General features: G+C 26.8%; 1 protein-coding gene across 3 annotated transcripts in view; it reads left to right on the top strand.

Moving 5' to 3' along the window:
- LOC107442492 (tyrosine-protein phosphatase non-receptor type 4) overlaps nt 1-25,086 on the top strand; it is a 44,446-nt gene that overhangs the window by 8,535 nt on the left and 10,825 nt on the right. Inside the window, exons 1-8 of one of the 3 annotated variants that reach the window (XM_016056073.4) lie at nt 4,121-4,721; nt 8,881-9,021; nt 14,760-14,823; nt 17,123-17,286; nt 17,512-17,602; nt 19,703-19,770; nt 22,348-22,431; nt 23,238-23,429. In XM_016056073.4, the coding sequence (XP_015911559.1) occupies nt 4,626-4,721; nt 8,881-9,021; nt 14,760-14,823; nt 17,123-17,286; nt 17,512-17,602; nt 19,703-19,770; nt 22,348-22,431; nt 23,238-23,429 (900 nt within the window). In that variant the 5' untranslated portion in view covers nt 4,121-4,625. Of the gene's footprint in view, nt 1-4,120; nt 4,722-8,880; nt 9,022-11,447; nt 11,852-14,759; nt 14,824-17,122; nt 17,287-17,511; nt 17,603-19,702; nt 19,771-22,347; nt 22,432-23,237; nt 23,430-25,086 lie in introns of those variants that run through there. The other 2 variants (XM_016056072.3, XM_016056074.3) reach the window with 2 other exon arrangements.

The raw sequence follows: 25,086 nt of genomic DNA, 5'->3' as shown, positions 1-25,086 counted from the left end.
AAAAGTAGTGTAAATAGAGCTGGCTCATTTCCCGTGTTAAAGTTTTTTAGTGACTTGCGCGTTTGGGGGGTGGGTGGAATGGAGGCATCTCTTACGTCAATACTAACGCAATTATCAAACTCTTTCGAAACTTCAAAGTGGTTTTTAAACTATGGAATTTGCCAGATTTGCAGAAGTAGAGAGTTATTTATTCTATGCCCCCACTCTTTCCTGTTTATTTGTGAAATAACGTGATAAACAGGCTATAAATATGTATAAATGTTACAAGTACTATCCTGTCTCTATATTTAGATGAGAGAACCTGAAAATATCTTCAATAGTTCAAGACCTAATGCAGTCAGTACACTTTTTATTTTGATCATAGCTCAAAATTGCGCTTAGGAAAACGAATATAGCTCGAAATGGGTATTCGAAGAAATAAATATAGCGCTATGAAAATGAAGTATACGGATAAATGCTCCTTAAAAAGTAGGCTTATCTTAAAATGCTCGTTTTTTTTTCTAAGGGCATGAGAGGCTTGGGATGAAGGTTCAAAAAAATACACCTAAATCAAAATACGCGTTACTGATACTGTAGGCATATGGCACAAAATGCGCCTTTTCAATGTCAAATAGTGAACCCGAAATATTAGCTATTTTAAAATTTAAAATGATCAATAGACTATCATTTAATGTCAAATTTCAACGTCAAATTAAAGTTATTTTGCCTATTTTCTTCCAGACACTATGAATAATTATTATTCACTAATTCATTATTTTTTTAAAAAAAATAGCTATAGGAGTTATTAAAAAAGTGGAATCAAATGCTATCTCCCTTTTTCTTCTAGACACTATGAATAAATTATTATTCACTTATTCACTATTTAAAAAAAAAATAGTTATAAGAGTTATTAAAAAAGTGGAATCAAATGCTATGTCCTTTTTTCTTTCAGACACTATGAATAAATATTATTCACTTATTCATTATTTTTAAAGAAAATAGCTATTGGAGTTATTAAAAAAGTGGAATCAAATGCTATGTCCCTTTTTCTTCTAGACACTATGAATAATTATTATTCACTTATTCACTATTTTCTGAAAAAATAGCTATAAGAGTTATTAAAAAAGTGGAATCAAATGCTATCTCCCTTTTTCTTTTAGACACTATGAATAAATTATTATTCACTTATTCACTATTTAAAAAAAAATAGTTACAAGAGTTATTAAAAAAGTGGAATCAAATGCTATATCCTTTTTTCTTCTAGACGCTAAGAAGAATTATTATTCACTATTTTTAAAGAAAATAGGTATAGGAGCTATTAAAAAAATGGAATCAAATTCTATGTCCTTTTTCTTCTAGACACTATGAATAATTATTATTCACTTATTCACTATTTTTTTTAAAAAAATAGCTATAACAGTTATTTAAAAAGTGGGATCAAATGCTATGTCCTTTTACATGCACTGTTGTCGTGTGCATGCTATTGCACTATTTTTACCGTAAAATCCATTTTTACTGCAAAATATTATACCGTATTTTTACAGTAATATTTATTTAATTAGAGTGATGCAGGTATTTTACGGTAATTATTACTGCAAAAATTACGGTATATCAGATTTTTTTTGTTCCGTAAAAATGGTTTTGTTCCTGTAAAAATGAATCTTAAGGTAAAAAGTATCAGCACCTTCAGCGTCGGTACTTTTTGCCTCAATTTGATCTGGCATTTTTTTACAGTGTGCATGTTAATACGTTTTCTTAAATCCGTATTAAGCGCTATGCCCAGTTTTCAAATGCGCACTTTAAGCAATGTCGATTTTCGTAAACGCGTGTTTTAATCAATTTCCATTTTTTCAAAATGTTTCAATGCAGTTTCGACTAAGGATATAGTTAATTAATAAAGAATTAATAAAGTTTGATTAGTTAATGATATTTGACCGCTTTTTTTTATAAAAATTCAATTTCTGTTAAGTTTTTAAAAAAAAAATTAGTCATTTCATTCTGATTTGTTTAGCATGTTATTCGGATTCATTTAGGAATTATTACATGTCTATTTATGAATAAAATTCTAGACAAATTATTAAGATATCAATACTTTTCAAGATATCAGTAGTAGTTTCAAATACTTTTTCTTCAAATGTACTAGTTTTCAAAAAGTTTTCATTAAATGAACGACAAACGATATCTTCAGAGCCACTGCATTAAGCCGCAAAAAACTTTTTTTTTATGCTGCTCAATTTTTCAAACATATTGATTTCTATACATCATTCTAATACATATAAAATATCTAAATAACATACTAATTTTAATTTATGATACTAATATTACTATAAATTCTACTAAAATCAAATATCAGCAAAACAGGTGTTAGAATTTTGGGGTTTGAATGTTTAATTATTCATTAAGGTCTTAAAAATAATCACATAAACAAACCACTTTCTTTAATTGTTTGCCTTTAAATATCAGTGTTTGCACGTAATCAGGAATATCATAATTATTTTATAACAGTGAACAAGTTTGATTCAACAAGTCGTAGTTTAACAACTCATATATTTTGCGAAAGATGTTCTTTGTTTTTTGCTATGCCTAATTTCTGTTTGATAAAAAGTATTAAAAAATGGCTCTGATTCATTCCTTAGTTGCACTTCGATTTCTTCTATGTATATAAATATTCACATTTGTGTAACAAAGCAAATTAAATTAATCAAAGAACAAAAGATAAAGCGTAAATGGAATTTAGGTTATTTTTCAAATCAATATTGTTTGGCTTCTCAAATATTTTGTTAGACTGTTTGAATTTATAACGACGTAAGTCCTTATAAAGACCGCTTCATGCATTAAAAAATATGTTTTTTCCATTAATTCCAAAAATAAATTTTTAAAAAAATAATACTCAAGTGATTCTTTAGTCTTTTATGTTTCTGAAACAAATTTAATGTTATTTTCGCCTCTTCCCTTAAATTAATGTCATTCGATTTTATTTTTTTTTTTTTTTTTTTTTTTTTTTTTTTTTTTTTTTNTTTTTTTTTTTTTTTTTTTTTTTTTTTTTTTTTTTTTTTTTTTTTTTTTTTGTTATCTTCGTTTTGTCAGTCTTATCTAAACTGTAGGATTTTAGAGTTGTCCCGAACAAACGGCCATGTTTCANTTGAATTTATAACGACGTAAGTCCTTATAAAGACCGCTTCATGCATTAAAAAATATGTTTTTTCCATTAATTCCAAAAATAAATTTTTAAAAAAATAATACTCAAGTGATTCTTTAGTCTTTTATGTTTCTGAAACAAATTTAATGTTATTTTCATCTCTTCCCTTAAATTAATGTCATTCGATTTTTTATTTTTTTTTTTTTATCTTCGTTTTGTTAGTCTCAGCTAAACTGTAGGATTTTAGAGTTGTCCCGAACAAACGGCCATGTTTCAAATATATTTGATTTGAACAAATTCGTAATAATTTTATTAAAAATAATGTAATTTTGTTTTCGAATACTAAAGATTTTATGGTTTTTATAAGATATTTCGATCTCGAAATAAGAAAGGAAAACCTTAAATAACACTCTCTTTATAAATAGTTAATTTTGAAGTATATAAAAATGATTAATTAACTGAAAGTTACATCCAGTCTTGCTTAATAACCTTTCCCCAAGTTTAAAAAAAAATGAAAACGCAAACTGTCATCAATTTTTCCGTCTAAAGCTTTTTCAGCAATCATATATTACTGCCCAAGTATGACAGGGCAATTCGCTAAAGTGTCGTCATAATCGCATTTCTTCACTGTCTCTGACAACCTATAAACGAATCCTGACGAGATTATAATGAATCACTTTCTATATCAGGAAGGGGAGAAGAAAAAATTACAGTAACATTTCAAGAAAAAAGAACTTATTTTTAGGTCGCAGATTGGATGCAATTCAAATTTTGAACCAACACTTTCACTGTCAAGTACTTCTCGAGAAAAAAAACAAAGATAAGATGATTCCAGTAGGGCGAGAAAACGAAAGTGTAAACTTTAAACGTCAGCTCGTAAAGAGGGTGAATTTATTTATGCCAGAACTTAAGGGTTTTATACTGCCAAATGTTCTCTTTTCTAATTCCTGTGGAATTGACGCAAGGGCAAGCAGATGTAGCTGCCAGAACTAATACAAGCATTTTTCAAGCATTTTATCTCAACCACCATTCACAAAGATGTTCGACTGTAGACAACATACATTATTTCTGTCTAAAGCATTAAATTCAAACTATTAATGACAGAAAATTAATATGACCTGAACTACTGATTTAGTGTTACTTTGTGAACTACTAATGTTGTAACTACGAATGTGTTACTCAATTTTCTAAGCAAATTTTGTGATGCAGTATATTCAAATTAGCAAACGATTTGTGATGAAGAATATTCAAATTTGAAAACTACTTAACTTTGCAAACGATTTTTGATTAAACCGAATTTCGATAAAGTATAATCAGTATCAAACGATTTATAGTGCTGAATTTCAACTATGGTACAAAATCTGTGGTATTTACTGAGAAATGTGAGCTGCAAATCATTATTATAAACAATATTTTGTGTTTATCTAAAAAACAAGTTGAGAGATATTTTCAGTAATTATCTTATTTTGCTCCAAAAATTAAAACAAAAATTTATTCACATTAAAATATGGATGTGATTGACTTGTGGGATTTTTTGTACAATGTGGATGACTGGAGTTTCGATACTTTCCCTTGGGATCTTTTTTATCTATGCCATTCTTCAGTAAGTTATTTTAAATGCCTTTCAACTAATCAATTTTGTTTTTAATTATTTAAACTAACATTAATATTTTTAAAAAAATTTTATTGTATTTATTTTTACAGGAAGTATGAAATTGTATCTTAAAGGTGATCACTGAGAATCATCTTGTATGAATCAATTTCATAGGTTATTTGCAATGCGTAAAAAAGTAACTAATTTTGTCAATGTTAAAATATAAGAGAATAGTCAATGAATTAATTAAAAATTTTTGATCGGTTTTTGCATGTATTTTTTTTACATAACTATTTAAAATATTATAATGCACCGCTAAATAATTTTTCTAGAATAATGCAAATGCTTATAAAAATTATTCTTTGAGATTACTTAAAATTGGTTCATTTAAAATTCTTTAATTTATTAAAAACTAGCTAAATCGCCTTTTTTCGAACGAGTAGGACAAAGAAAAAATAATCAATAAATCCAATAAATCGGTCTTGATCATCACTACAAAACCATGCACAAAAATGAAAGACATATACCGATGCAATTAATTAAGCATATTTTTTTTTTATTTATCATTACTCGCTGTCCATACTTACACATTCACAGGCAGCTAATACATAACCTGCATTTTTTGTTGTTTGCTTTATGTTTCATCACGGTTTCATACTCTTAGATTTACCATAATATAAGTTAAAAATTCCACTCAACAAAAGAAAGATTAACTAAACATATAGAATCATTTTACTTATTTTTAGAATTAATCATACTTTTCCCTAGACTTAAAAGGTAACTTCAAGTTTATTCTATGAATTCCAGTTGAGTTTCTTTTATTAAAATTTATAAAGACACGTTTTGAAAGCGTAATTATCAATATAAAAAACACCTGGTTTCATATACTTTTTAAAATATATATTTTTAGAAACGAATTCATTGACGCCATGCCCATACTTCCCGATATTATTAACGTTGATTTTACTTGTGATAAACCCAATAAAGGAAACCAAAAACAAATAATTCATAAAAATGTAGAAAAAAAATAATAAAATGCGATAAAAATAATTTTAATTTATTCGAGAGCACGCTAGCGACTCGTTCATACTATTAATCGTGTGAATCGGTTGCGGGAGGGAGTTTTAAAGTTGACAGTTAAGGTCCTCCGTGTTTTCGAACGTATGTACACCAAATTTGGTGCGGATTGGTTAAGAATTGCGCATTTGTGTACTGTACAGACGCATGTACTTATTTATAAATATTCTGTTTTATTTTTATCGATAAAACAGTACATTAATAAACATACTGATACCACATTTACTACAGTCCACTATTATTTATTTGGAGAAAGATTCTGTAATAGCCGTCCTAAGTATCGATGTTCAGAATCCCTATGAAATATGCTGGAAATAAAAGGATAAACTTTGGAAGCCCAAATTAATATTTAAATGAGGAATATCGTACCAAATCTATCATAATTGACGAATCTATCAAAGAAAATAAACAAAAACATCAAAACCAGTACCCTGTGAAACTTGGAAATATTTCTAATTACTATCTTCTTTCAACTCCTCTCGGTGTCCTCCAACATTCAAACAGGTTTTGATGTTATTTGTCAGGCACATTATTGATTGGTTAGAATTTGATAGTGTTATTTTTCCTCAATCGATTACATTTCCATTTGTGTCTCCGAATTTGTAAATTTTTTTTTTTTTACTTTTTGACTTCATGTATGAAAAAGATTCTAATAATACACAATAAGGGTATTCAATATGAAATGCACTGAATAATATAAAGCGATTGACAAATTTAATTTAATTAAATTTGTCAATTAATTAAATTTGTCAATCACTATTAAATTTGTTTTATTTTAGACATGTGACAAAACAGCTATTTCTGCAACAAAAAAAAAACGGAAATTAAATTTACAAAGATGCCAACTTACTCAGCTTTGTAAAAAATTAATTTCTAGTGGTAATGAAATGTATGTTATTTTTAGTTTAATATTTTCCAATTTAAGTAATTTTTCCACCACTATACATATAAAAAATTCAAAATATCATATGAAATACTACTTTATTACAGTTATCTCGTGGTGGCAATTTTAAAAAAGTAGACGTAATTATCCTTGTTCAACAAGTATGTTAATATTAAATTCGCAGCCAATACATTATTACTTTTGAAGAAAGTGGAGCCGTTGGCATCCCTGTATGTAGAACAATAAATTAAGGTTCTCAGAGAGTGCCCATCTACTATATCTAAATAAATATTTTAAGAAAAAAACTTTATCAACAAAAGTCAAATTTATATTATGACTGAAAATATTAATTTCTTTTCCACTGCTGCAATTAATATGTAACGTATATTTTTTTAATTTAATTTCAAGTAAAGAAGTCATACGTTAGATATTAATTGCAGCAGTGGAAAGAAACGATATCTTTATTTAAAATTCTATTAAAAAAGTATGCGCAGTAAAATTATAAAATACATAGATGTATTAGTATTTAACTTAATTACTCAAAAGTATAATATTTCAGTAGATTCGTAGATCTCCCTATAGTGCTTGAGCTCTCTTCAAAAATTTAGAACTTCTATTCGAACAAGGCAATCTCTCTTGTATTAGAATATTTAAAAAAAATGATACATAAAATTATTAAAGAAAAGTTTTTGAGAATTGTGATTCAAAAAAGTATTTTAAATCTTTGCGAAATCGGGAAAAAAATATTTTTCATGATAAGCAAAATATTTTATAAAATCACGGGTAACCGATAAATGCTTCTTTTATTAGCTACGTAATTGTACATATATATATATCTATATACATACGTATATATATATATATATACCGAAGAGCCATTACATTATAACCACCCTGCTAATAACATGTAGGACCACCTTTAGCTCTCAAACCTGCTAGCACCCGCCGTGGCATTGATTCCACAAGGTGCTGATAGGTAGTCTGAGGTATCTGGTACCAAGCGCTCACCAACTGTTCCAGCAATTCCCTCACGTTGCGAGGGGGTAGCGTGGCAGCACGAATTTGGTTTCCAAGTAGGACCACAAATGCTCTATTGGATTAAGGTCAGGTGAATTTGGGGGCCAAGACAAGACTTGAAAGTCACTGGAATGCTCCACGACGATTCGACCCTTATGACATGGTGCATTATCCTGTTGGTAAATACCATCCCCCGTAGGAAGAACTGTTGCCATGAATGGGTGAACCTGGTCTGCAACTATGTTCAAGTAGCTTACAGACGTCAGAGATTCTTCTATGAGGATTATGGGTCCTATTGTGCCCCATAAAAACATTGTTCCTGGGCGAGAAACCATGAAAACCTGGGCAAACCCATTGTTATAGATGGAGGGTGGTCATAATGTAATGGCTCTTTGGTGTGTATATTTCATTTTATGTATTAATCTGTTTTTTTCTTCACATTTTTTTCTCTGTTTTTACATACGTGATATTTTTACTTAATGTGTTCTATTTTATTTCTTGTAAAAAATTTTAAAATTATGTTGAGTGCACCTCACACTATTGCATTGATATATTTTACTTTGGCTATACTGATACAATATTAGAACGCACTCTTTTTTGCGGATATAATCATGTGAGCAGATGAAAAGATTATATCTCTTCTTTTCCGGATTTTTATTAATTCTTCCCCCTTTTTTCCGGATNTTTTTTCTTCTTCTTCGATCAAATGTTTTTTTAATTTTATTATATTCGATTCAAGCTATAAGCAATATTTTACATCTTCGCGATTTTTGTTAACTGTTTTATTATTGTACTTTTAAACCTAAACCGCGTTTTAATTCACGCCGGTAAGTTTGATTTCCTTTTACATTTTTCTTTTATTTCATGATTTTTTTTCAAAATAAGGTTTTTTGCGATATCGACACATATAAAGAATAATTTTTATCTTAGGATAATTGTTCTTTATTCAGAAATATCGCATTATACCAATAGATGTGTCTTGATAACGACTATCGGTTTTCCCATTTTTAGTTTCTCTTTATATTAATTTTTATTTTATTATTTGTGTTTATATATATATATATATATATATTAAATAAAACTAATGAACTAATTGGCTCTTTTACTCCTGTTTTTTGTGTGCAGTTAATGCATCCTCTATCGCATTCCAGAAAAAAACTAATTTAAACTTACTTTCCTCTTAATACCTAGGTAGAGAGGAATCAATCCGATATATTGTCAAAAAATGAAGATGTTCAAGAAAATGAATCTCTCTTTCCAGAACAACTTCAAGTTAGCAACGAAATTATTAATTTAAACCATGTTCCTCCAGACGAAGTGCCTGATAGCCAAGTAAGTGTAATATTACTTCAATGAATGATATTTTTCTTTTTAATAATTGAAATGCATAATATAAAACCAAATGATAATGACTTTTCGGTTTCATTTGGCATTTAAACTTAATTTGATGTATTTTTACCAGGCTTCACTTTCATAAACCTTGCTTGCGATCTCTCAGATTTATTTAATATTTTTGCTTGGGTTTTTTTTTAGTTGAATTTTAGTTTGAAACCCTTAATGTACAGATGTATACATTCAATTCATTTTCGGATTATTAAGTATTTTTTCTCTTGATTATCTCATACAAAAACAGAAATAGACTAATTTATTAACATAGACGATATTTTAAATTGCAAAATCAGACACAAAAACGTACTTTCTTTGAATAAACATACATTTCTTTCGACGGATTCAGCTTTTTGAGTTCGATCCCCGCCTGCCAAAGATTGCCAGTGTACAAAATGATGACTGGTGCTCGCTAAATCTGTCGGGATCATAAAATCCTCCAAGTTCGCATAATAAATCAATACTTCTTGGGGTACTAGATCGGAATCCTTTACATCCCTTTGACTAAAAAAAAAATTTGTCTGCATTGACAAGTAAGAAAACAATAATAATAGTCGAAAAAAGTTTGAATTTCAAGGTATAAAATTTTACTTCATTTTAAAGAATGCAATTTTACATGGCAAAATACAAAATTTTAATGAATTTGGGTGAATAGTTCCTGAGAAATCGAATTTTAAGAATAAGATTGCTTAAATTCAATTTCCCAAGAACTATTCGACATATTTCGCTCAAAATTTGTATTTTGCCATAAAAATTTGAATTCTTTAAAATAATATAAGAAATGGCATATTTTGCAATCAAAACTTTTTCGAATGTTATTAAATAAAATAATAAAAAAACAATAAATATTTACTAAAAATTATTTTTTCCTGAAACTATTTTTGGATAAACGAATTTTACAATGGTGTGCAAAAACTTTTCAATTCGCTTAAAAAGCTCTCGATACATAGCGAATTACTCAAAAAGTAAAATTAACGTTAAAGGGTTCAAACTCTGAACCGCTTTCCGGACCAAACTATTAGGACCATATTTCCCAGATTGCGGCTACCCCCGATATTTTTGGGGTCAGAAATCCGAATTTGTAGGAAAAAATTTATATTCAGAGAAAGTACGTTTTCATTTCTGATTTCGTAACCCTAAATGTGGTCGGCACTAATTAAGTAACATATTTGAGATCACCCCTTTGAACCATTAAAACTGAGTCCTAGAAAGTGAAGATCCACCATTTGACAGAAGTTATTCAGAGTGGTCCATTTCTTGTTTTGCGCACTGTACATGATTATGCTGATAATCAAAACACTACTCATATATTTCCTTCTCTGTTAACTGTTGAAAATTTTATGAACCTGACACCAACTAGAACCTTCATCTTTTTAAAAAAAGAAAAATTATTTTATTTATTTGTTTATTTTATTTTATTTATTTATTTATTTTTAATTACAATCCTGCCGAATTGAGGTGAAAATCCCGCGCACTAATCCCGTAGACATCGATGCGTAATTCTGTCAAATCTTGATCCCTTGAAAATGGAATTTCATTTCCTAGATGAAATACGCAAATGGTAGATTTAACATTAAGGAACCAGAACTCAATTTTATCTTCTTTTTTTTTTTTTACATATATTTGTAATGAAGTGGCAGTCACTTTTTCTATTATTATTATTTAAAATAATAGCTAATGAAAAAAAAAATTTCACTTAGTTTAAACATAGTTTAAATAAATGTGTTACATCTTTTTTTTTTTTTTTTTTTTTTTTTTTTTTTTTTTTTTTTTTNTTTTTTTTTAGATTGTTAATACCTTACTCGTACTGTCTTGCATACTATTTTAATATTTTAATAAGTTATCAGATTCATTAAGATCGACCGTTTACATTAAAGACTACGTAAACCGTTTTTATAATTTTTAATAAATTTATTATCTGTAAAAAAAAGTTTTTTTAAAAAAAAAAACAAGTTTTTCCAATAGTTAGTTAAAGTTATTTGACTCCAATAATTTCAGATTTTCAAATTTTTACAAATTATGCTTTTTAGTTTCTGAAGAATAAATTGTAACGTTTCTGAAAAATAAATTTTAATACACTTTGTGAATATATTTATTAGAAATTACAATGTTTCATAATTTTATTAGGATTATAAGTCTTTGTCAATATAAAATTTTAACCTCACTCTATGCCTCTAGTTTTTCCGAGAAGCGTTTTAAATAATAGTTAAAGTTTTTTTTTTTTCTACCTGCCTCATTTATGAGTAAAATGTGAATATCAATAAAGTTCAAGCCAGCTCTAAAAATAAATGGCATATAATTTTCTGTCCAATTTACGATTTTATTCCATTTCAACTCTGTACTCTTAAACAAGCTTTCACTTCCTGTTGATTGCAGCGCTCTCTATCTTTATTTACGAACGAAAACTGAGTCTGCGGAGTAAACTAGAACAACCGATCAATAACTTGTTCTTCTAAGGATATTGTTTATATTTATTTTGCTCTGTCTCTATTTGGAAATGTCATAGAGCACACAAGCCTGTACATATATATATGGAAATATAACTGTTAATTCGAAAAAGTCAGCTTCATTTTTCAGCTAAATAATTTCTCAATAAACATTCCTGGAAAGTGTTAAATTCAAAGCAATGTCTAAACGATTGAATGACATTAGTGAAACGGAGAACAATTTAAAGAAACGGAGAGAAGAACTTAATTCGCAATCCTCTTCGTTGTGTTCAAGTATAAAATCTTTATCTAGACCCAATTCTGTGATTGACTCCAAAAACTATAGAAATGTATGAATGTTAATGAGTTTATACTAAACATCTTTTTCTTTTCTTTTTTTTCTTCTTTTTTTTGCTCTAAGAGTAAAAATAGTTGCCTAAAATTTTTATCATTTACTTCAATTATTTTTTCTTTAGGAATATAACAATTTGAATTTAATATTTATTAATTTTATCACCACTCGTGCTCCGTATTTAATTGTGTATAACTAATAATATTGTGTATTTAATTCTTCATGTATATACAACATATACATGAATAATGCACTTGTATGTATGTATGCTCTTTTTTTACCAACTATACCCTACATAATTTATATTTTCAAACTTTAACTTGTTAACAAAATAAATCGCTTTTCTTCTCTATAAAGCTCTTTCATTCTCTTTTTGTGATTCATTTTGCTTAATTTATAATGTAAAATGAAGTGGACTAAAAAGTTTATTGTTTTCATTATTTTAAAAAACTGAAAATGCTTAAAACACTCAAATGCACTTTTTTTTTCTTTTTACTCCTGATGTGTAAAGACATAAACATTTTTTGACTCCTAATGTGTAAAGACATAAATAAACTCCTAATGTGTTGTTGGAATTTTATACACTAGATTATGCACAGGGATGTAACCCATTTTCTGTGTTTGGCTGTTTTGTCGAATATTCACTTGGCCAAATATTTGGCACAGTATTTTTTGACAAAGCTGTTTTTGGGTGGAATTTGGATTTGATAAAGAATAATCTGAAATAATATTTTCATTATTGATAACCGTTTTTACACATATTTCTCAAGTTTTAAAACTTGTTAATTTATGTTCTGAAAGACGAAACTTAAAGAAGTAAGAAGAAAAGCGAAACTTAAAGAATTGAAATTTTATTACTTTATATTAAACCGTAAGTTTTGTTCTGCTGATTTGTTTTTTAATTTATTCAAGTCTATTTCATCCTTTTTTCTACACTTTTTTTTAAAGAATTAAGAACTTCTTTTTGTTTGTTTCGTTTTTCTGTTTTAATTATAGCACAGCATTTTAACGGAGCATTTCTTATAGACTTTATTCTTTTATTATATCACTTTTTTTCTGTACAGAACAGGTAACGCAGAAAAGTATGATTCTCAAACTTGAAGTTACGTTTCAGAACTAAGAATAATTTTTTTCTATTTCTCTTTTGCTTTTTTTTATTAACTTTTCTATTTATCAGCATTTTAATTATGACAGCCTTTTTTAAAGACCGTTTCTTACGAACAATGTTATTTTTTTATGGTCACTTTTTTCTAAAAATATAGCAATGTGTTTAAGTTAAATTGAGATTTTAAAGGCTTAAATTTTTTGTTTAAAAATTAAGAACAAATTTTTTTTTTGGTCTCTAGTTTTTTCTTTTTTAAAAAATTTTGTTCTTATAAACATTTTTATTATGAGGTGACAATTTAGAGAGTTTCTACTAGACTTTATTCTTTACTTTCTTCTTGAAAATATGGTAAGTGAAAAACTGAAATGTTTAGCTTTAAAATTTTCTTTCAAAAATTAAGATCAATTTTTATATATATATAAATATGAGGAATTTTCATTCTATTCATTATTATTTATATTGATCAAAATAGTTATACTTAAAAAAAGAAAGTATAGATTCTTTTATGAAGTCATTTATTATAATTCTTATTGTTTATTTCACTAGGGGCTAAGCCCACTGTTCGCTAACGCTCATCAACCCCAATGATTGCTTCGCAATAATTGTTGTTTCTTAGCATAAAACAGTTGAAATTATTGTACTAAAAAGAACACTTGAGCCTTCACTTCCCACGTCCGAATATTTCCCTTATGATACTACTTAGATCTATAAGTGAACATAGTCATTTTTCTAAGTAATCATTTTTTGAAATTACAATGTAAATTAAAAGTATACATTATACTGTCATTTAACAAATCTCTTTAACCCAAATTCATAATTGTATATTAATGTAATTTGCACCAAAAAATAATAATTGTAAAGTGGTTAATAAGATAAGACACTGATTTAAATAACTTTATCTTAAAATATAACGTAGAATTGCATTATTCTGATAATAATAACAATAAAAATTATCCGCCTTACTCTTACTTTAGAAATCAAGCAAAATCAAAACCGTTATTATAACTAAACTAAACTCAGCGGCACGACTGCCTATAGAGGGCCAAGGCTTACTGTGCCCGTCTCAGTTTTCTTGACCTTGGGCTCTGGGATGCAGATATTCAGGTTAGGTGATCAGCCGAAAGCGGAACCCCCAGTGTTTAGTTCCCAAGCATGCTTGGTGCTCATTTATCGACCCACTGAAGGGATGAAAGGCTGAGTCAACCTTGCCCAGCCCAAGGATTGAACCCAGGACCTGTGGCACGGAAAAGCGAAGCGCTACTACTCCACTTTTAGCCACCGGGCGTCCGTAATAATAACTGTACAGGTAAACCTTTAAATTAGGGAGACACATTGATTAAATTGGCAAAACTGGATTGTACCATGTGATTTTCCAACTAATAAAAATGTATTGACAACAATGGAAAGTTGCAACACCATCATTAGATTTTTGTATATAGTAAGATACCTATCTTTTTAAAAGTTATGAACTTTTCGTGGTAATTTGTTTCATTCTTTTGTGAGAAACACTCTTAAAAATTTAGCAAATGAAATATATTGCTGAAACATTTTTAAAATGTTGGGGAATGAACTAAGCATAGTGCATTTACAAATTTGCAAACCTTACTGTGTGTATTGGATTTATTTTATCTTAAAACTCATATTAAATAATTTCCATTTATAATATTATAAATTCAAGTCTTTTAAGTAATTTTTATAAACGTATCTTTAAATGTCTGCATAAAACTTCTGTCTGTATTTCAACTTTTATATACTCATAAATAACTATACATATAATTAAAAAATAATAATTGTAATCTAGGTGGTACAACCAATACATTCCAATCAAACTTTCCTTTCTGAAAATACAAAAGACTATCAAACTGGTAAGTTTAGCTGCATTGATTTTTAGAAATCTAATTTTTTTTTTTTCTTCTTAGCTTCATATGAATGAATATTTTATATTGTATATACTTATATTTTATGCTTCTTATTCATACTTCTATAGCACATTTATGTTATTATTTTCTGTATAGACTTGCATCATTAAGCTTCTCTGGGCTGTTTAAAAAGCCTTATGCCTGAAGAAGAAATTATGAGTTTTGTAATGAATGTTCATTATGTATAAAAAGTACTAACGTGAAGAAAAAAAATTTAAATTTTTTTTATTCTATTAACCGAGAAGTAGTTTTTATCTCACTGTCATACATTTAAGCTATTCTTAAATCTCAGCTAAGATAAGTAAATTATTATCATCTATTGGTATGATAATAAAATTCTTAACAACAATACCGTATTCACTCGGGAAAAAATGCGTTTTATTTTTTAATTTACAGAGTTTTCCCTAGGAATAAAAAAGGGCAGATTGCTTCTTTGCAGACAACACTACTTAAAGTTTTGAAGTCACTTAACACTTCAAAAATTTTTCAAAATGTGTAATATCATGTAATAACTGAATTTGATTCTCAACAATTTTTAAGTAACTGTCTTATACTATTTTTGTTTATATTTTAAAAAGTAGTATTTACTCATTATCTAAATAATAGAAAAATTTGTAGTTTATCAATGATAATTAAAAGCATGCTAAAAGACAATCTCTGTGCATGCTTGCAAAAAAAAACTGAAAAAAAAAAAAAAACAATTTTTATGAACTGCTTAAAAGATTTTTTCTGTTATTTATAATAAAAATTATTAGTAAATAAATGTTTAATGGTGCATTTTTTTTTAAAGTCATGTATTTAGGAAATAATTTTAAAATTTAAAATCACTTAAAAAATTTATAATACACCCTCTTGGAAAAAGAAAAACTTATAAACATTTAACCAGTTGTGAATAATCCTAACAAAGTAAATATTTGTATTAACAATCAGAATTAAACGTCAGTGTTTTCATTTCAGATTAAAAATGGGAGAGAATTTCTCACCCTTTCTCAAAAACAGGGTGAGATTTCAAAAAGTTAAGTGAGATTTCTAAAAATTAAAAAAACACGAATAGACTTGGAAAAAAATTATTTCTTGAATTATAATACATTTTTAACATCTTCTAATTGAATATTTTTGCAGCATCATCCTATGGAAAATGTTCTATATCTACTTTTTCATTAGCTATTATATTTATTTGACTGAAAAATATCCGTATTTGTTTTGTTTTGACCGTTTCTACCGACATTGGTTCCATTTTCATTTGTCCGTTACGGAGTAGAAGATGTCGCCTTAACAAGGTATCTGTCCATCTTACATTCATGCACAAAAAAGAGAAATATGTTACATTCATGCAGAGAAATATGTTCTGAAAGGGGTTCCGTGGTTCGGGTGGTGGTGTTCTGCTTTGCGCACCAATTCTGAACAATACTGGTAAATAGGGCAGCTAGATCACAAGGAACGATGTTCAAAATAATGAAAGATCAAGGAAGAAAAGTGAAACAGATTTTATTCAAAATGGCAAAAGACGAAATTTTTTTCAAAATTTGCGCATTTTGAAATTGATTAATAGAGTGGGCGAACTTCTCGCTTTAATCATTTTTTATAGCGAGAAAAGAAAAAAAATATGCGAGATTCTCGCGTTCTCGCGCTGTAGTGAAAACACTGGACGTATAAACACTAATTTTTGTGTGTAATTATTATTTTAACAGTTTATTAATTTTTCTTAAAAATGGATCAGAATAAAAAGGCAGTGTTTTTAAGGGATGGTGTATGTTGTGCTAGTTGTTTGCTCCAAAATTTCTTGCTGTGTAAAATAGTTGCTCTTTTACCGAACAAATAAGTTTCTCCTTATATTATTCAATGAGGAAAGTAATGCATAAAATAATGATGTTTTTAAGTATAAATCTTAGTTCTTTAAGAACTTAGAAAGGAAATTATTTTACTTACCTTGGCAATTCAATAATTAAAACATGTCTATGTAAGATCAATTAGTTATGCAATTATACTTTTAAATGTATGCAAAGCTAGTTAATTTTAGTTAAAGTTTTTTCTACTTCAATTATTATTTTATTACCACATTGTAAAATCTTTGAAAATTATTGTATACAAGTTGGCAGCTATAATATGAGAGAGATCTATTTTTTTTTAGTATAAACACAATAGATCTGCATTTAAACCTGTTTTAGTTTCACTGCTTTTTCTTTGATTGTTATCACTTGTTTACTTTTTTAACTTTTCTTAACTATTATGTCTTTTTGTTTAGCCTTAGAATCATCAGATGTAACAGAACCGAAAGATGAATCACTCACAGACCAGAGCAGCCTTAATGATACGTCCAAAGACAACCAAAATAGCCAAACTTTAGAAGAGTCTATGATAAGGCTGCAATTGTCTTTAGAAGATAGAACTACACTTTCAGCTTTTGAAGTAAATTAATTTTTTAAAAAATGTAAATTCCTTTGAGTCCTTAGTTTAAGTTACACACTCATTGATTTTTTAAATGATGCAAATTCATTAAGAATGATTGCAAAGTAAGAATTTCTAATCTTAATAATATAAAATGCTAAGATAAATTTTTCTTTAATTTATTGCCTACATGAAATAAGATTTTCCTTCAAACTCTTGTCTTTAATGACATTTATTTTATTTTAGAAATTAAAAAAGAAAAGAGATAAAGAAAGTATGGATGTTGCCAAATTGTCAGAAAATGCTGTAAAAAATCGCTATAAAGATGTTCTACCATGTATGTAATTACTATTTATCAGAAATATTTATATTGTTTGTCATATGATATGAGATATATTAGGAAAATATACATCAATTAAATGACAGTTTTAAATTGTGATTTAATATGCACAAAAAACTAATATCATAATTCAATTATAATGTGAGTATATCAATACATTATAATACAAAATTTTTAGTATAAGATACAGTTAGAGTCAGGTTTCGTGATTTTTTTTAAAAAAAATCAAAAGAATCAGATTTTTTTGATTTAAATCAGATTTTTTTGATTTTTATTCAAATACACTGTAAGAACTTTAATTTATGATTAAAAAAAATTATAAATGTTTAATCAAGTTAACTTAATATTAAAACTATGTTGTAACAATATTTTAGAAGCTCTAACTAAAATAATTTTTCATTATAATACATGGCTTTGAATGCATAGCAACTGTTTTGAAAGAGGGCTAGTTTTTTCGGAAACTGTCTGGGTTTTTCTGAGAGGTACCTATTTTGTGAAAATTAAAAATTATATTAAAAAATCAACACAAATATAGTAAAAATATGGATTTATTGTTTCTTACGAGACACAAAAATAAAATTTTAAGAAAAAGTATTTTGTGTGATTATTCTATCATTTTTCCTAAAGTTGAATTTGTAAAGGTACCGTTAAACGGTAGTAAATTTGGCTTGGACAGACCCCTGCACTTTACCAATAAAACAAAGTTTCAGTTAGCAAACCATAACTTTAATTTAAAATTGTGATTTCTTTTTTTTTTCTCTTGATTTTTAAAATGACAAAATAAATGTAGCAGACTGTGTTTATAAATGTAGTAATTCATCAAACAATAAATAAATATTTAATCTATATATTTTTATATTAAAATATTCATTTTTAATTCTATATCAAAATAGATAAGCTAAAAAAAAAAGTTAGAAAATCTATCTACTCATTGGAATTTTTTTTCACAAAATTTCTTTACAGAAAATCTGATAATGTCAAAGATACTGTAAACAAATTATGAGAAAAAAATACCAGTTAATAACCCTACTGCATCAAATAGACTTTGAAAGAGTTTGAAAGGGAAGAATGACACTATATTTGGAAAAATACATCTGAATTCATCAGCCCTCTTTTTTTCTTTTTCTGTTTTTGGCATATTAGGGTAATTTCTTTTTAACATAACCTCAAGCTTCAGAAATACACATTTTCCGCCAATAAAATATGATGTAGATTTTAATTCACGCTTTTTCATTCAAAAGGTAGAATTTTAATTAACATTATTTGTATTATTTTTTGAAAAATATTCATGTTTATTAATTACTTTCTACAGCTATGCAAGTCTAAATTAAGACAGCATTAAATGTTTACTTTAATCTGTACTTTCAATCTCAAGAATCAAAACATTTTTAAAAATGTTTTTAAAAATTTTTTAAAAAAAAATCATTTGATTTAAATCATGATTTAAATCGTGATTTAAATCAACAAACCCTGGTTAGAATGCAGGATACAATCAGCATGCGATTTTGTCAGCCAGCAAGTAGCAAATTGCTCAGATGCAAGTTAGAAAAAAACAGTAGCAAAAATTTCTAGTAACTTCTTATAGTCAAAATTTTAGATTTTTTTTCATCCCTTTCCAAGTGATTTTTCAAATTCTTATATTTTTAATATATGAAATCATGTGATGCATTTAATGTATACATTTGATAGAAAAAAGTTCTTGTTTTTTTTTTCAGTTTTATTAAAGGGAATATCTTTTTCAAACATTCTTCTTATTTATATTTAAATAGTTATAAATATAAGTTAAGTAATTTATAGGGAAAATATATTGATTTAAAGGGACCTATTTTGTATTGAATGAAAAGTATTATTAAAATTATTAAGTAACTTATTTCTTTTCCTTTTTTTCATGAAAAAAAATATTTGATTTTGAATTTTTTGTATATGACAATGTGGATTTTTCTAAATTAATACTAAAGCTTAAAGTATCAGTGAGTTTATTATTTAGATGCTACAATGATTTTTTTTTTATCATCTATAGAATTAGTATATTATAGAATTGTATTTGTTTTTTTTTTTTTACATTTGTTAATTGATTTCATTGTCTTTTAAACATAGATGACAGTTCCAGGGTTATTTTAAAAGAATCACCTACTGGAGATTATATCAATGCTTCATTCGTCCATGTAAGTAGATGTACATGTTTAAGCATTGAATATTTTATTTTACTTTACAGCAAATAAAAGTAATTTCCTTGTGAAATACATCATCAAGATGATTTTTGTTACAATTGCTTTTAAAAGAACAATGAGTTAGGACAAGTTTTTTTTAAATTACCATGAAGTTTTAAAATACTAAATAATGGAATAAAATGTTTTTTAGTTTTGTCCTAAAAAAACTTTAAAACTTCTCTTTTTTTTCCATTATAGTAAAACTATAATGGAAAAAAAAGAGAAGTTTTAAAATTTTTATATTTTTAATATTGAATATTTATATTTATAATATAATATTAGTTAACTTTAAAAATTTTTTACTCTAAAATATTTTTCTGAAATTTTAGTAATTATCAATTGTTATAAAAAAAAAAATTGCTGCTAGTTTTGCTCTTATTTTTCTATTAAAGTACATATTTTTGTACAAATTCTTAGCTGTTATTTATGTACACAAAAATTAACATATCATTAATACTATTAATTATACTGTAATAAGAAACTGTAATACAGTTGAAATACATTTAAATTCTGTTCTCGTGAAAGAAGAAAATTCTTGCCATAAAATTGAGATAAAAGAGTTATGCTTGACTTTTGGGTTGGAAATTCAATCTTCACTTCTAATAGGTCACCACTTTAATCAGCTTTGGAAAACATTTGGCTCTTTCTTAGAGATTAAACAAACCTAGTATTTAGTAGATGATTATATTTTTTCTTGCATTAGGAACACTCTGTATGATTCGGAAACTGAACAAACTTAATTAAGCTACAGTGAAACCTCTCGGGAGTGACCACTTTCTGTTTCACAGTAAAATGGTCATTAATGGAGGTTGGGCATTTTTAGGGGTTACCTCCATTGTCTTACCTCTAAAATTTTATCAAAGGTAAACGATTTTTTGCAAGCTATTTTAATTTTACTCAGTATCATTTTTTGGTGCGAAAAAGCCACTTGTGTTTGTTTCATGAAAAACAGATCGATAAATAAAATTTATCATCAATAAAAATGACCCCTGTTAAAATTATTATGTGTAAAACAAATTTACCAATTATGATTGATTGAGCTATTTTAAATAAATAAGCAATAATGTTTTGTTTAAGTTTGCATTTAATTGTATATCATAAAAATTAGTTTGCTTGAAAAAATGAGAGATTTATTTGTTTGATAGGCTTAATTTTTTCTAAAATTACTTTTTTGTATAACTTAACTTTCCAACTCTAAAAATAAATCATTGATAGCATCGTCTTTAGTGCATTTTGTCCGCAACATAAAGTTATTCGATATCTTTTAGAGAACGTCAAAAAGAGCTCTCTAAATAAGAGCCACTCACAAATATTTTGAACATATTTCAATCTATTCAGTGTTTTGTTAATATTTTTTGTTTTGATATTTTTATGTGTTTCCTTTTTTGAATTTTTCCGCATTTGGTACGGAGGTTTCCTCGCTCACTGGAAGAGGTTTTGATGGCCTCTACTAAAGGTTTTATTCCAGACAAAGTCTATGAAAAAAATTCGGTGCCTCCCAAAAGTGGTCGTAAATAGATGAGGTCACTACTCAGTGTGTGATCTTTCCTGGAGGTTTCATTGTACTTTAATTTCAAGTCCAGACAAGCCATACTCAACCCAAAATACGGCAAAAAAAATTTATCACTTTAAAAGTCAAGAAAGGAGTAAAAAAAAATTGTGTTATGTTAATAAATTCCATGCTAGGAATTTTATATGAGTATTTTTTTTTTTTTTAAATTAACCATTTCATCTAACCTACTTCACTTCACCTAGTTATTTTCATTTCTGCATTACTTCAATTTCAAAGTAGAGCTTTACTAATTTCAGTGACAGGAGAAAAAATAATAAATTGTAGTTATCTTCTACTAAATATTTGCTTAGGAAACGATAACTGCAAATTTTTTTGAATGAAAAAATGATCCCCTAAAAGAAAGCCGAGGTGTTTGCCATTTACTTTTAATGCTTTTTAAAATGCTTTCTATTTATGCTATTATTTACTTTTACAATATTTAAGAAGTCCCTTTCTCATCAAGAAGTGTAAACTATTTTAAATTTCTGAGGAAGACAGAGATATTTTTACGGAGGGAAAAAATCAATGTACTGTGAACAGCATGCAAATTAGTGTTCAGTTCTGTTTTTTTTTTAAGTGTTAAGTAGCATTACAATACAAGTAATACTATTTCTGTTTTAATTTATGAAATTGTTTTATTTAGTTAGTAAGTTCTCTGTATAGAAAACCATTTGTTCTGTTATTAGATCGGGTAATAATGGTTTGGGTAAATTTCAACTCAAACCATCATAAAGTTAAAGAGTTTTACTTAACAATCTAATAATATACTCTTTCTTTATGACTTCAAAATCTGATGTTTTATATTTATAGGAGAATTAAATTTTTCTTATACATAAAATTTTTTTTGGCATTTTATTATTGATGTTATAAAATTTTTCTTCAAAATCTATCAATTTTAAAATTGCTATTGCTTGTTTATAAAAAAAAAGAACAATTTTTGATATACAATTAATTATTTATTCACTTATTTTTCGTTTTAGATGCCACTACCTCATCCAAGAAAGCCAAATGAGTATATTGCTGCGCAAGGACCTCTTCCTGAAACCTGTAATGATTTTTGGCAGGTAAGTAAATATTTGGTGCTTTTTCATTGGCAATATCTGGCTCCTGTAAATATTATTACAGTGTCTATTCAAAAACTTGGAAAATGAGGAATTTAAAATTGGCACTGTAACTCATAGGAAAAACTATAATACTTGTCTTCAAACTGACAAAGAAATCTCTCCTTTTGTATTGTAAGAATCTAGTCAAAGTTATTACTATACTGCTTTTGGGTGCATGCTGTGTGTAGTTTTCTTATTTGTATGTTAAACTTTAATATTTTGTGTGATATAGTTTACAGCTTACACTATGAATAACATCTTGAAAACTGAAGTAATGCTGAATGAATTGTTAAAAACAATTCTTTCTATAAAAATATAAATAGGTGTACATTTTACAAAATCTTGGTAATTAGATTTTACTATTGTTAAGTAAATAATAAGGGAAGTTTTTAATAATAAGGAAAGTATAACTATATTCCTTAACTTTTGATCCCATATTTTAAAAAAATAGAGTATGGATTAGTATTAACCAAGCAAAGTTCTCTATACAACCTAAAATTGTTTATTCTATTGAAATTATTAGGACTATACTCTTATACAACATAAGAGAATTTTGACATATTTTGGAAATGTTACCTTAAAGCTTAATATTTTGCCTGCTTCTATCTTATAACTATAAGAGAATAAATTAAAGGAATTCTGTTCTATTGCTTTTAAGACAACTAACTAATTCATACAGAATAATGATTACTTTTAATTTAATGTCAAGTCTTATATTTTAAAATTTAATAATTTAAATAAATAAAGAATTATTTTTCTTTTTTTAGTTGGTGTGGGAACAAAACTGTCGCATCATAGTCATGGTTACCACTCTTAAAGAGAGAAACCGTGTTAAGTGTCATCAGTACTGGCCTGATTTATATGAATCTTCTACATATAATGACATGCAAGTAACTTGTTTTAGTGAAACCTCTTCTACAGCTGGCATCACAAGAGATTTTTTAATTAGCAATCAAAAGGTATTAAGTTATTGTAAAGTTATTGAACAAAATAGTTTTTTTTTAAAGTAATGGTAACCTTAGTAGGTTTTTCTCTTATAGTAGGGGTTCTTCATGAAAATAGTTTGATTGGAAAGAAATTGTCTGTTGATAAATTAAATATTCATTCTTAAATTACTCAACTCTTCCTTTTTATAATAATTTCTCTTTCCTACCAATTTTTTATGCACTATAATTCTCAGTTCTACTAATATATAAACTAATGTGCTTATTAATAAGGAAATATCTGTTAAAATAGTCAACTCACACGTTTTGAATTTTTATTTGCAATGACACATTTGAAAAATTTATATTGTGAAGTCAAATATCATATATAGTTACTAAATTTGTTTAATATAAATTGCAAATCATTCTTCAAAAAATTTTAGGCTATATACAAATAAAATAACATAGATAGTTTTAAAATATTTTTGATGCATTGGTATGAATCAAGTAACTGTAAAGCTCTGGTGGAAATTAGATTAAGAATATTCTTTTTGACACTATCATTTCTACATAAAATTATGAAAAGTGAAATTATTTTGTGCTATTAAAAAAAGAACAAAACAGGTTATACCTCAAGCTATTCTCAAAATTTATTCTTTTCAAATTTAAGTATGATTCCATATTTTATTTAATGAAAAAAAGCATGCTCAATAAGTTTAAATCGAATATTGCTTTAATCACATATGTTTTTCGATTTACTTTGGTTTTTAATGACAAAAATAATCTATATTCTTTTAATTTTTATCTGTTTAATGCTAATTGCTTTTTGGAAACAAAGCATTCATCATCAATATGACTCAAATTGTTCCTGGTACCATTTCTTAATATGAACTGAGAAATGGAATGTACTAAAAATAATAGTTATCAAAGTTTAAAAAAAAAAAAAAAAAAAACAGAAAATTCACATCATTCTATTATTATAGTTAATGTAAATTATTTCTCTAAATACTTGAATTATTATCATTCCTCTCTTGATAACTTAGTAAAATAATTTTTCTTGCAAAATCACAATTTATATTTTAATCACAATTTATGTTTTAATGTCTTGCAAAATAATTTTGTGTGCCCTTAAAAAACTTCTGATTGCAGTACACAAAATAAAAAATTTAACGCTCTAAATTACTTTTTATTGAATAATTAGATTTGATACAGTCTTAATGATTTGAGAGCATTGCTTTTAATATGGTAATCAATTAGAGCGGATGATATTTTAAGTTATGAAATCAGGCTCAAAAACATACTTTCTCTGAATAAACAATCATTTTCTTTAAACTGATTTATGTTCTTGTATCTCAAGATATGACGAGTATTCACAAACTGGGAAATATAATCCAAGGAGATAAAAGCAGGAGAGAAATCAAAAGTTTTAGACCCTTCAATGTTAATTTCACTTAATGCATATTTTAAAATATATATTGTGAAGTTTTTAAGGTTCCCAAAATAATTTTGCTCATAATTAGGAAATTCTATCTAGATGCAGTTCCATGTAATCAATATTTTTTAATAATTGTTTATTACTTTTTATTAATTCATTTAATAATAGTCGAAAAAAATTTGAATTATAAGGGATGCAAATCTTTACTTCATTTTAAAGAATGTAATTTCAAATTAGGAAATTCAAATCTTGAACAAA

The sequence above is a fragment of the Parasteatoda tepidariorum genome, chromosome 2, assembly GCF_043381705.1.
Source record: "Parasteatoda tepidariorum isolate YZ-2023 chromosome 2, CAS_Ptep_4.0, whole genome shotgun sequence".
In the NCBI taxonomy this organism is placed as follows: domain Eukaryota; kingdom Metazoa; phylum Arthropoda; class Arachnida; order Araneae; family Theridiidae; genus Parasteatoda; species Parasteatoda tepidariorum.
Note: the sequence above shows the minus strand (reverse complement) of the source record. Positions and strands in the feature narration are given on the sequence as shown.